The sequence below is a fragment of the Nerophis ophidion genome, linkage group LG21 (genome assembly GCF_033978795.1).
Source record: "Nerophis ophidion isolate RoL-2023_Sa linkage group LG21, RoL_Noph_v1.0, whole genome shotgun sequence".
NCBI classification, from domain to species: Eukaryota; Metazoa; Chordata; class Actinopteri; order Syngnathiformes; family Syngnathidae; genus Nerophis; species Nerophis ophidion.
In genome coordinates, this window is record NC_084631.1 from 47290170 (window position 1) to 47303365 (window position 13196).

General features: G+C 35.4%; 1 protein-coding gene across 3 annotated transcripts in view; it reads left to right on the top strand.

Annotated features, from left to right (window-relative positions):
- The window catches only part of LOC133540237 (collagen alpha-2(IX) chain-like), a 31566-nt gene that overhangs the window by 1602 nt on the left and 16768 nt on the right, over positions 1 to 13196 (top strand). Inside the window, exons 2-3 of one of the 3 annotated variants that reach the window (XM_061882828.1) lie at positions 953 to 1027; positions 5479 to 5658. In XM_061882828.1, coding sequence (XP_061738812.1) covers positions 5503 to 5658 — 156 coding nt within the window. In that variant the 5' untranslated portion in view covers positions 953 to 1027; positions 5479 to 5502. Of the gene's footprint in view, positions 1 to 952; positions 1028 to 5478; positions 5659 to 13196 lie in introns of those variants that run through there. The other 2 variants (XR_009803590.1, XR_009803589.1) reach the window with 2 other exon arrangements.

The following is a 13196-nucleotide window of genomic DNA, read 5'->3' on the forward strand; positions in this document are numbered from 1 at the left end:
TTTTTTTTGCCAGCCTTTATGTTTTTTTTTTAAAGGGTGCTCACATGCCTGCAAATGATTAGCTAGTCCTGGGCTTGAAAATGTATTTCCTTATAGCCCGTGTGTCGTATAGCGACTGAAGAGTAGTTACAAACTGAATAGCCAGCAGCCTTTAGGCAATAAACTAAGCGTAATGGAAAAAAATAACAAAAACTGCTAATTAATGACTTTATAAGCAACACGTTAGGTTACTACATACAGGAAAAATTAATCTGCATACTCTCCGAATTTAAAATGCTGAATATCTTTAAAAAAAAGTGACACTAGTGCAAAGGCAAACCAAGTTTAAATGGTATTTGAACCAATATGATATCAAAGGAGCTAGGCATTTTTGAAGCTCAAAACTTGTCGCTTTTTAAGACTAAGAAAATAAGTGAGCTACTTTTTGGAAGGTGAACTACAAAACATGATAAATGCATGAATAAAAAGTCAGTAACTTAAAGAAAATCACTTCATTCAATATTTTAAAGCTTGATAGATTATATATTTTATTATTTAATGAACCAAGTACTGACGTTACAATAAACAATAGCTGTAACTTCCATATTTTGTTGAATTTTCAAACAGGGTTTTACAGTGAATAATTTAGCACTTGTATACCACTATCGGACCATAGCAGAGGACTTTTTTCCGGGTGAAATGTTACAATGGTTTTGTTTGTCCGAGGCGGCGCCGGCAGCCTTACAAAAAGATTTTATGGAAGCTTATAAATCATGATAGGATGCGTAGACTGACTTCATATTTCAGGATTATACAGAAAAAATGTATACAATAGTCTTAAATTATGAGTAAAGAAATTAAAACTTAGCTTTGGGTATAATTTGATACGATCTTGAGATGTAAACATTTTGCGTGTTGATTTATTCTACTTCTTCAGCTTAGAGTTGTGAATTTCCACGTCTCTGCTTTTCAGTTGCTCTGAAAATAACCCCACGCACAGGAAGCAACGATGCACAACGCAAACCACCGCTGCAATGGAGATAAGTAGGTCAGCGGCCTCGAGCACTTTACACCTGTTGTTTCAGGTACCAGCATACCGTATTTCCTTGAATTGCCGCAGGGCATATAGTATGCGCCTGCCTTGAATTATTGCCGGGTCAAACTCGCTCCCCCAAAAAATTAGCGCATGCTTAGTATTACCGCCTGGTCAAACTCGTGATGTCACGAGTGACACTTCCCCTGTCATCATTTTCAAAATGGAGGAGGCTGATTTTAATACCGGTAATTTGAAATCGCATAAAGGGAAGAAGACTAAGAGCTATTTAGTAGGGGTGCAACAGTACACAAAAATTACGTTTTGGTACGTACCTCGGTTTAGAGGTCACGGTTCGGTTCATTTTCGGAACAGTAAGAAAACAACAAAATATACCTTTTTTGGTTATTTACCAAATTTGTAAACAATGGTTTTATCCTTCTAACATGAGGAAAACTATAATAATTCTGCCCACGTTAATCCACATTAAACTGTCTCAAGTTGTTGCTGTGATTAAATAAAATGAAAAAACCTTTCTTCTACATATAAAAAGTGCAACATTAAACAGTTTCCATTGAAACTGTTTAATGTCAACTCATCATGCTTAATTTATTACAGTATTAGGGAAGCCTGTAGTTGACTTTTATTATGTACATGTTGTATTTTTATCAACATGCGATAGCAGGGACCCTGCTATTCAAAACTAGGCTGCTACATTACTAATGATTAATGTAACTATTGCTGAAAAATAGTACAATAGCAATGGGAGAGACTATTTATCCCTAAACACGATGGAGTTCAATGAAATAACAGACAGACAGGGTTTTGATGCCCCTTGCACGCACACACACACACAGCAAAATGAGCTAATGTTACGCTAAAAGCTAATTAGCCTTCACCTCAAACCTATACTGTGAGCTACCTGAGCTGCAGTTTAAGTTTCTAGAAGGTCAACGGGCTCATAGTGATGTTTGTAATAGTTGTGACTGGGAAGTGTTAAGTATAATTTGGGTAGAGTCCGCTGCTCCCCTGCTAAACGAATATCTCTGCTCGACGCTAAAGCATTGATTACATCGCTCTTAATACACACTGCTGATTGGCTATTACATCGCTCTGAATACGCACTGCTAATTGGCTTTGTATGTAACCAATCAGATGGTTGTGTGGGCAGGACAATGCTGGGTGCTCACTGCTGAGACAGAGGCAGAAAGCATAGCAGCTTGTGAAGACTTCTGCTTCCAAACTCGTTCGGTACGCCCGCGTGCCGAACCGAAACCCCCGTACTGAAACGGTTTAATACAAATACACGTACCATTACACCCCTACTATTCAGTAGGATTTAAGATCCAAGCTTACATCACACTCAGATTTTTACTGCATACCTTTGGTAAGTGTCGGAGTGAGAAGAGGTTTTAAAATAATGTGCGCATGCTTACTTTTACCGCATGCCTTTGGTAAGCGCAGGAGTGAGAGGAGGTTTTAAATTAATTAGCACACCGGCGGCAATTCAAGGAAATACGGTATAACATATATCGCCATTCAGACTATAAATGCATAAATGCTATCCGTTTTGGGCCATATTACCCAGCAAGACTTGTGCGCTTATTATTGGAGGACATTTAGCTTTTATGTTTAGACATTTCCACAAGTGAACGCATTGCAGGACTGTTCATAATGAATATTTTGTGAAAGTTCATTTTGCCCACCGTTGCTGCTCTGGACACCCTATTAGTAAATGTGAAAAATATAGGCAGAAAAATGTGCTACGTTGAACCACCTAGGGCTGGGCGATATTGCCTTTTTGTAATACTGCAATATTTTTAGGCCATATCGCGATATACGATATATTTCTCTGTATTTTGCCTTAGCCTTGAATAAACACTGGATACATATAATCACAGCAGTATGGTGATTATTCCCCATACTGCACTAATATATGCTACTTTTAAAACTTTCATGCAGAGAAGGAAATCACAACTAAGTCAATTGACCAAAACTGTATTTATTAAACTTTTCAAATGATGCTACATATTAGCAGTAATGCTACTTTTGGTAGCAACGCTTGTGCTCCACACATAACAAATTAAAGTTGTCTATTCGACATATTTCCGATTGAAGCCGAACCACCGCCAGACGATGGACCCTGTGCTGTTTTTCTTGGGAATTAATTCATTCATTTGTTACGAGATTCGCACCTTCGTTCTCTTGCAACAACCCGCTAGCATCACAGCTAACGTTAGCCACGCCGCTACCTCTCTGCTGGGCGAGGGCGTATACGTATGTGAAGTAAGAGGTGACAGTATGTGACGTATGTAAGAATGTGCGCCTGCTTGTCTGTGAGAAGGAGACACAGGAAAGAGCGAGGAGAGCCTGTAGTGTAATGCCCGCAGCTAAAAACAACTGCGTGAGAACGTCTACTGCAATATTACGATATAGTCATTTTCTATATCGCACAGAGACAAACCTGCAATATATCGCGTATATCGATATATCGCCCAGCTGTGGAACCACCTATGTTCTATTTTTTACTGTAATACTTTGCTACACTTTGTAGTCTATAACACAAAGCTGACACTAAAGCCATGTCCACACGAACAGAGAAACCTAATAAACGCATACATATCTCTGTGTTTAGGCCTCTCGTGTCTTTAAAAATGCAGACTTTTGCAAACGCTGGTCAAAGTGTAGAGTTCCAAAAGTCTCCGCTGAGCGTATGCGTGTACACGGCACAACCGGAGACTTGAGATGACGTCACGCTTGTGTCATTTCCAAGCTCAACAACACTGCCTTGCTACCTTGCTGCCTTTAAACGCACCATAAGATGATTTATTCTATGTTTGGATGCGCTATTTTCACTCAACATGAATTTAAAAAAGATTCATTAAAATGGGCTTGGTGACACTCCCGTCAGCGCAAATGACAGTCAGCTGTTTTGGATGTGATGGCTGTGGAACCTCCACCTGATGGCACAACTTTGACAAGCAAGACTTTTTGCTCTGTGTCATAAGAAAGGTGCAACATTATCTTATGTTTTTAGTCCTTGTTTAACGACAAGTCATGAAGTGAACTTACGTGTCTTGCTTCCATTATTGTAGATTGAGCCGGGCGCGACCGCACACACACAAAAAGAGCGACCAAGCAGAAACAAAAAAAACAATGTAACGTCATCCTTGTAATTTGTACTGATGTGAAAGACAATATACACTTCATCATCCATGTACCATATAATTATATCCATGATTAAATGCTTTATAATTCCCTCAAACATGCAAAATGGTTTCCTTAGTGCGTGCTGATTTTAGAAATAATGTCGACTTCACTGCACATGTAATTCATCACCATTTTGCTGAACATGCTATAATTCTATTATTCGCTCTTTAATAATGTTCCCAGGGCTCTGTGTACGTGCAGGCTGGGTTTAAAGATAATGGACAAGTCATTTTACGTGTAGTGTATAAAAATAAAAATAATAAGAGGTGTAATGCCACCATTTGTCAGGATTTTGATTGGACAAAATGTGCATGACAGCAGGTGTATGTGTTTGTGTGTAGACAGAGACACTTTTGAAACTACACTTGTGTGAATAAAGACTGTTTTCACCCCAAATATGTGTTTTTGAAACACTCTGTAATCGTGTGGACATGGCCCAAGTTTTTTCTTTAATGTCAGTTTTGAGTATTATTTTTAAGATGTATAAAAATATCTCAAAACGGTACCAACATACTTTGACTTTTTGGTGAAAACGTTTAGACACCCCTGTGTTAACATTTATATTCCTGAAATGTTTTTGTTTAAATGCTTGTTCCCCTGACTTATGATTTCAAAAGCAAATATGTAAAGGTTGTTCTCCAAGTACCACTTCAAGAAAAAAAAACGTTGCTCTCCATGTACCACCATAATGACCAGTTGCGTAGTGGCCATAAGTATTCATTGAATATTTTTGGCCACAGTTTGAACAGTAAAACTGTTTGCATATTTATGTCATTCTCTGTCTTACCACAGTTAGATAGTCACTGGCTTAGGGAATTGTGTAATACTATCATGAGGTGATTATACATTAAAATGCATATTCATTCACTGTAACACAGACCCGGGCATTCTGCGCCTCTATGTGCGTCCCTGTCCGGCCCGCGTGAGGCCAATCAGAAATTACAAAATACATTTAAAAAAGTATCTACATCGAGTGTGCTATACAACGGTGCTGCTTTTGTCTAGTAAAGTGTTATTTGTATTACTTCTGTGTGGACGTGAATGTGAACAGCAGCAATCACAAATTACAAAATACATTTTTAAAAACATCTACATGTATGTCATGCATGCAATACCTCGCTGTACTTCAAATTGCTTCAATGACAAGGTCTAAAAGTGAATATGGAAAGTTTGCTGCTGGAGCCAACTCAACACATGTCTGCTCAGCACAGCACATTGTAAGTACAATATTTATTCATTGTTCTCATATATGACAGGGCAGCAAATGAGAGAGAGGACCCATGGGCGTTCCAGGTGCTCAAGGTCTGAGTGGACGCAAAGGAGAGAGAGGACCCATGGGCGTTCCAGGGGCTCAAGGTCTGAGTGGACGCAAAGGAGAGAGAGGACCCATGGGCGTTCCAGGTGCTCAAGGTCTGAGTGGACGCAAAGGAGACAAGGTATGTAGTTAGAGTCCACCAGGGGGCAGTGTTTACCCAGGAGTTGAATACAAGTCTTACATTCAAGCAGGATGAAATATTTCTGTCCTTGTAGTGCTTCACTATGAACATATTCTGAAGATAATATATTATACTTACAATTTCTTCTAAAGATTGTATAACATGTATTTCATTACTCTGTCTAATAGTGCTAACCTTTAACAGTTAATGTTACTCATTTTCATTAACTACTAGTTTCTCTATAACTGTTTTATATTGTTGTACTTTCTTTCTTATTCAAGAAAATGTTTTAAATGTATTTATTTTATTTTATTTTATATATATTTTTTGAAAAGGACCTTTATGAATGAAATTAGATTGTTTGAAGGGTTCTTCAAACCAGGTCCAGTCCAGATTATGTCCAGGTCCAGTTTACCTGAATTGATTAACGTGGACCCCGACTTAAACAAGTTGAAAAACTTATTGGGGTGTTACCATTTAGTGGTCAATTGTACGGAATATGTACTGAACTGTGCAATCTACTAATAAAAGTTTCAATCAATCAATCAAAGTCGGGCTCAGCAACACACGCCTTCATTTATGTACACTCAAAATTAGGAAACACAACAATAGATTGCAAATATCTGTAAACAAAATTAAATTTTCAAACTTCCCATCTTTTTTTATGTATATTGGCATCATTATCGGTTTCAACCATATAACTTTCTGAAGTCAAAAAATACTGAATACATGTTTTAATGAGGGTAAAAAGTGAATATCTGTTTTTGGCCTTAAAAAAAAACCTTTCACTGAATGCTATAATTAAATTGACTTAGTCATGACTGTCAATGAACTCTCCTAAAATAACAGAAACCATATTAAGCTTCATAAACAAACCAATAATTAAACACATTTTTCCAACTTCCACCCAAAAGGAAGACACAATATGACAATACCAAAACAAAAGCAGGGTGGATTCAGACTCCTAACAACAAAATAGGTATTCATCCGACTCTTGTCACATTCCATAGTTTTAACATTTTTCTTGTGTTCGAAAAGTTATAAATAATTTTAATTTGAAATTAACAATTTTGTAAATCGATAGTAGTTTCGTAGATTAATTTGAATATTTCTTCAGTCAAAAAGCAGTCAAAAATGTCCTCCCATTTTCCATGTGTTATATGAGCATCCTTCAAAGATTTCTTTATTAAATAAACATTATATTATTTTATATTTATTTTAGTTCCTTTTTGCCAACTGGAATTTCTTATTAGAGGTTTACAAACGAATAATTTAGTAGTTCCGTAATTAATTATTTGTTTCCATCTTTTCCCAATGATTCCAGTTAGTGGATTGAATGAAAAACTTGAACAAGCATCATCATACATAGTTCTAGAGGCCTACTGAAATGAGATTTTCTTATTTAAACGGGGATAGCAGGTCCATTCTATGTGTCATAATTGATCGTTTCGCGATATTGCCATATTTTTGCTGAAAGGATTTAGTAGAGAACATCAACCATAAAGTACGTAACTTTTGGTCGCTAAAAAAAGCCTTGCCTGTACCGGAAGTAGCAGACGATGTGCGTGTGACGTCACTGGTTGTAGGGCTCCTTACATTGTTTATATTCACAGCCACCAGCAGCAAGAGCAATTCGGACCGAGAAAGCGACGATTTCCCAACTAATTTGAGCGAGAATGAAAGATTCGTGGATGAGGAAAGTTAGAGTGAAGCAATAGAAAAAAAAGGCTAGGGCAGTGGGAGCGATTCAGATGTTATTCGACACATTTACTAGGATAATTCTGGAAAATTCCTTATCTGATTATTGTGTTACTACTGTTTTAGTGAGATTATAAAGTCATACCTGAAATTGGGAGGGGTTTGGTGACCAGCAGTGTCTCTGATGGAAGCCATGGAGGAGCCAAGAAAGTGGCAGCTGGCTATTTGACAGCTGCTGCAAGAAGAACGACACAAGCTCCGCTGATGTCTCCGATAAGAGCCGACTTATTACCACAATTTTCTCACCGAAACCTGCTGGTTGACATGTGGTAGAGAAACATGTTCGCTTGACTGCTCTGTTCCATAGTAAAGCTTCACAACAAACAAAGAAACACCGGCTGTGTTTTGGTTGCTAAAGGCGGCTGCAATCCACCGCTTTCCACCAACAGCATTCTTCTTTGACGTCTCCATTATTAATTGAACAAATTGCAAAAGATTCAGCAACACAGATGTCCAAAATACTGTGTAATTATGCAATTAAATTGGACAACTTTTAGCTGTGAGTGGTGCTTGGATAAAATGTCCACTACAAACAATAACGTCACAAACACGCGTCAACATAAGCGTCATCATTCTGCAATGTTTTCAACAGGAAACTTCGCGGGAGATTTAAAATTGCAATTTAGTAAACTAAAGCGGCCGTATTGGCATGTGTTGCAATGTTAAAATTTCATCATTGATGTATAAAGTATCAGACTGCGTGGTCGGTAGTGGTGGCTTTCAGTAGGCCTTTAAATTCATCATACTTCATAATCTTACCGTTCTCATTGATAATGTCATTGACAAAAATGATTCCTCTTTCAAACATAGTTTACCAAAAGAAAGGCTTTCCATCTATTACAACAATAGAGTTCATCCATATTATCTTCTGCAAAATGTCATCTCTTTTTTCTGGCACATCAAATATAAAACACCACCATGAGTGGATTGTTTCCTTCATGAACCTCGCCATGTTTCCCAGCAGACTCTCTCTCTACATAAGGAAAATGCGAGGTCATCAATTGTAAAAACGGATACAATTTATTTTGATACAGTACATGTTTTTTGTCCAACAGGACACTTGTGTACCACTCAGTGTTTAATTACGTCTTTGGAACAATTGATGCTTTTAAAGACAGGCACATAGCTTCATGGTTGAGAAGTTTCAGGCCCTCATATTCATTGTACAAAACCTTTCTTCTAATCTTTTCTGGTTTGCCGTCCCAGACAAAATGGAAGACCCTCTGCTCATAGACCTTAAAGTTTTTTGATGGAGCTGGTAATGACAAAAACAAATAAATAAATTGAGGAATGATTAACGAGTTGACAATAGATATTTTACCATACAAGATTAAGGATTTCCCTTTCCATAATTGCATAATTTTATCCAGTTTCCTTAATCGATTAACATAATTTACTGAGCCGAGATCTTCCAGATTCTCTGGGACAAAAACACCAAGTATGTTAAATGGTCCATCTGTCCACAAAACAGGCACTTTGCATTGCTATCGAAATAACGTTCCCTTTAGATTTCCGATTATTATTTTACATTTACCATATTTTAGCTTAAGCCCAGATTGCTGTGAAAATATGTCCAAATGATTAAGAAGCTTTCGCAAACAATGAGGATCGGGGCTGATAAAGAAGCTTGTATCTTCGGCATACATTATTTTACTTTCAATAATATTATTACTGGGCCCTTCAATATTTTTATTCAATCTAACTTTTACCGTCAATATTTCCATGGCAATAATAAATAAGTATGGAGACAAAAGGCACCCTTGTCTTAGACCTCTTAATAGAAGTCTTGTCCCAGAGATGTATCCATTATTGATGATTCTACAGTTCATTTAAATATATAGCGTCTTGATCCAGTGTAGTAAGGTGTTGCCAAAATTGAAACAAACTAAGCTTTTACACATCTAGGCTAATTTTGTCAAATTCCTTCTCCAGGTTGACTGTAAAAATTTATCCTTTTTTATTTTCCATATTATAATTTTCTATCATTTCTAATAACTGTCTAATATTGTTTCCTATGTTACTTAATTGTAGGAAACCTGATTGATCTTGGTGAATAATATTTCACCCTAACCCTAATATTTGACAAAACAGACTTAAGTCCTTAAGCCAAACATTTTGCCAGGATCTTGGCATCGTATCACTGAAGTGTCATTGGTCTCCAATTTTTTAGATAAACTTGGTCTTTATACTCACCATTTATTTCCTGTTTCAGAATAAAGAAATAAGACCTTCTGTTTGAGTGTTAGACAAAAACATGTGTTTTATATGAGTAATTAAAACTACAAAAGCAGTTGTTTCTTAACCTCTTCATAAAATACTTGATAGACCTCAATAGGTATTCCACCTAATTCTGGGGTTTCCCTGGATGAAAAGACTTAACAGCTTCCACAAGTTCTTCCTCTCTAATGAGGCCTTTACATGAATGGCTTTCTTCTGAAGTCAATTTTCTCTTATAATTTTCTGAAAAAAAAAGTAGTTTCAGGAGAGATTACTTTATTAGAAAAAATATTTCCAAAGTAATTTTCGTTTACTTTCAACAATGTGGTGTGTGTATCCAATACCTTTCCATTTGTTTTAATACGTATGGAAATGTTCTTTTTATAACGTTTTTTTGCTTGGATATTTCAAATTAATTTTGAACACTTATCACCTTTTTTTCATCCAGATTGCTCTGTTGCAGTCATAACTTTAAAATAATTGTTTTTCAGTTAAGTTTAACTCTTCTTTTTTGGCTGTAAAAGGAATTCAGTTGCTCGCTAATTAGATTATCACTACTATCAATGTTTTTTGTAAATCCTCAATTTCTTTCTTTAATTCCTGTTAGACCATTTTAAGTTTTTTTTCTCCATGAAGAGTACGCAATGGCATATCCCCTTAAATATTTGAAGGCTTCCCAGGCGATTTGGCGATTTGATGATCCTGTATTATTTTTAAATTAGTCAGTAATAAGTTTTTTTTTTTTCAATGAATTATTCATCCTGTAGAAGCATTTGATTCAACTTCCAATATCTGGGCTCACATGTATTATCTTCAATTGCAGTTTTTTAAACCTATACAATTATTATCAGAACACAATTTATCATTGCTTGGTATTGCAGTCACTTTGTTTAGCAATGAAAATGGTATATAAAAAATAGTCAATAGGACTTGCCTGGTTTTGTCTTCTCCACATATATTGTACTAACCTAGTATTTTTTAATCTCCAGATATCAATTAAATCAAATGCATCCATAACATTTTTAATCTTTTGTAAAGATTAAGGAGGGTTATAAACCCTCTGGAGAGAGCAAGCACTCCGTCTTTGCATTTGGATTTGATCAACTTTACAACCATAGGTCTCGGTCTAGCATCCTCTTTGCGTTTGCCAATCCTGTGTGCTCGTTCCATTTGGATCCTCTTGACTTCTTCATCCGAAATGCCCAGTTGCTTCTGCAGAATGGCTGTGACGAGGTTCTCCGCGATGCTGTAAGTCTCTTCTACATCTTTCAGTTCAGTTCAGTTTATTTTCAGTCTAACAAAAACATATTCAAACATAGATCACGATTCAAAAATGAATAACATGACTGAAACGGGCAGAAGCAAAAAAGCTTATATGCCCAACATACATTTTTTACATTCAATTAAGTTACCCTTTCTAATAATTCTGCAACACAAAAAGAAATATAGTCATTCAGCATCCACATTCAAGCTGCCCCCCAACAAACAATACAAAAATATGTACCTACACACATACACTTTTCTGTAAATAGATAAACATACATACCTTCTAAATACAACATTTAACCAAACAAACATAAATTTCTAGTTCACATAACTTTTTAAAATACATTGTGACATGTTCTTTTTGAAATTAAATACTGAGTCACTCATTTTTATTTCTTTACCAACAGAATTCCACAAATTAACACCGAGAACAGATAAACATCTACATTTAACCACTAGTCTTGCTTTTGGTAAAATAAACCTAGATTCATCTCTTAGATTGTATTTGCTGGTCTGTAGAGTGAAGTATTTTTGAATTCCTTCTGGAAGAGTATTTATTTTTGCTTTGAACATTATCTGTGTTATTTTATAATAAACAATATCTTGAAATTTCATAAGTTTTGATTTAACAAATAATGGATGGGTATGGTCATAATATCCTGCTTTGTTTATTAGCCGTACAGCTTTTTTTTTGCAGCAAAACAGTATCATTAGTTATGGTTTTAAAAGTGGTTCCCCAGAGTTCTACACAGTATGTCATGTATGGAAGTATCAAAGTATAATAAATTGTTAACAAAGAATTATAATTAAGTAATTCTTTAGTTTTATACAAAACACCAAGTGTTTTTGATATTTTTGTTTTTGTATAATTGACATGTTGTCTCCATGATAATTTATAATCAATTATAACTCCCAAAAACTTAGTATCAAAGACACGCTCAATTTTATATCCATTTATTTTAATATTTACTTCATTAGATACCTCAGTTTTGGTACCAAATATCATAAATTTAGTTTTAGCAATATTAAGTGATAATTTATTCATATCAAACCAGTTTTTAAGCACTGTCATTTCTTGTTCTATTTTTACCAAAAGTTCATTAAAAGATTTTCCAGAACAAAGGATAGTTGTATCATCAGCAAACATAAAAAATGTTAAGAAACTTGATGCATCACAAAAATCATTAATGAAAATTGTAAATAACTTAGGACCAATTATAGAACCCTGTGGAATTCCACAAACTATATTTTTAAATCCAGATATTGTATTATCCACCTGAACACATTGTTTTCTATTTTCTAGATAGCTCTTGATCCAGGACAGAGCTGGCCCTCGGATGCCGTACTTATCCAACTTATTTATTAACTGTCTGTGGTCAATGGTATCGAAGGCCTTTTTTAAATCAATATAGATGGCTATTGTAAATTCATCATTATCCATAGCAGTACTAACCTCCTCCAGCATATGCATTACTGCATACGTAGTTGTTCGATTTTCCCCAAAACCATACTGCTGCTGCTTAAGCAAGGTGTTTTTTTCCAGAAAATTATTAAACTGTTTTGTAAAAAGCTTTTCTAAAATTTTTGAAAATTGAGTGAGTATTGAAATCAGTCTATAATTTTCCATAAGATGCTTATTTCCGTTTTTAAAAACAGGAATAACCTTTGCTATCTTCATATCATCTGGGAAGTATCCACACTTGAATGATTGATTACATATGTGAGCCAATGGCTTAGGAATTAAATGAATACATTCTTTAATAATTACCATATCTATGTGATGTATGTCTGTAGATGTTTTACTTTTAAAGGCTCTTACTGTTTGAATTATATCCACTTCCGTTACTCCACTCAAAAACATTGATTTTAAATGAGGGTTTATTGTGTTTTTAGTCAAGCCTGTGTCCTCATAAACAGGTATTTTTTCTGCAAGTGCAGGGCCCATATTAACCAAATAGTCATTAAATTCTTCCACTATCATTTCTTTTTTGTTTAGTTTTATATTATTATCATTTATAAAGTAGCTCGGAGTCTCACGATTTTTACATCTATTACCTAAAACCTGGTTGATTGTGTTCCATGTTTGTTTAATATTATTTTTGCTATCTTCAAATTTCTCGTTATAATAACTTTTCTTTTGCTTTCGTAGAATAGAAGTCAACTTATTTTTATAAATTTTATACTCCATTTCATTTTGTTCAGTTTTATTTTTTAAGTAACTATCATACAGAACATTTTTTCTATTGGAGGCCATTACTAGACCCTTCGTCATCCAAGGCTTATTTCTACTCACTTTC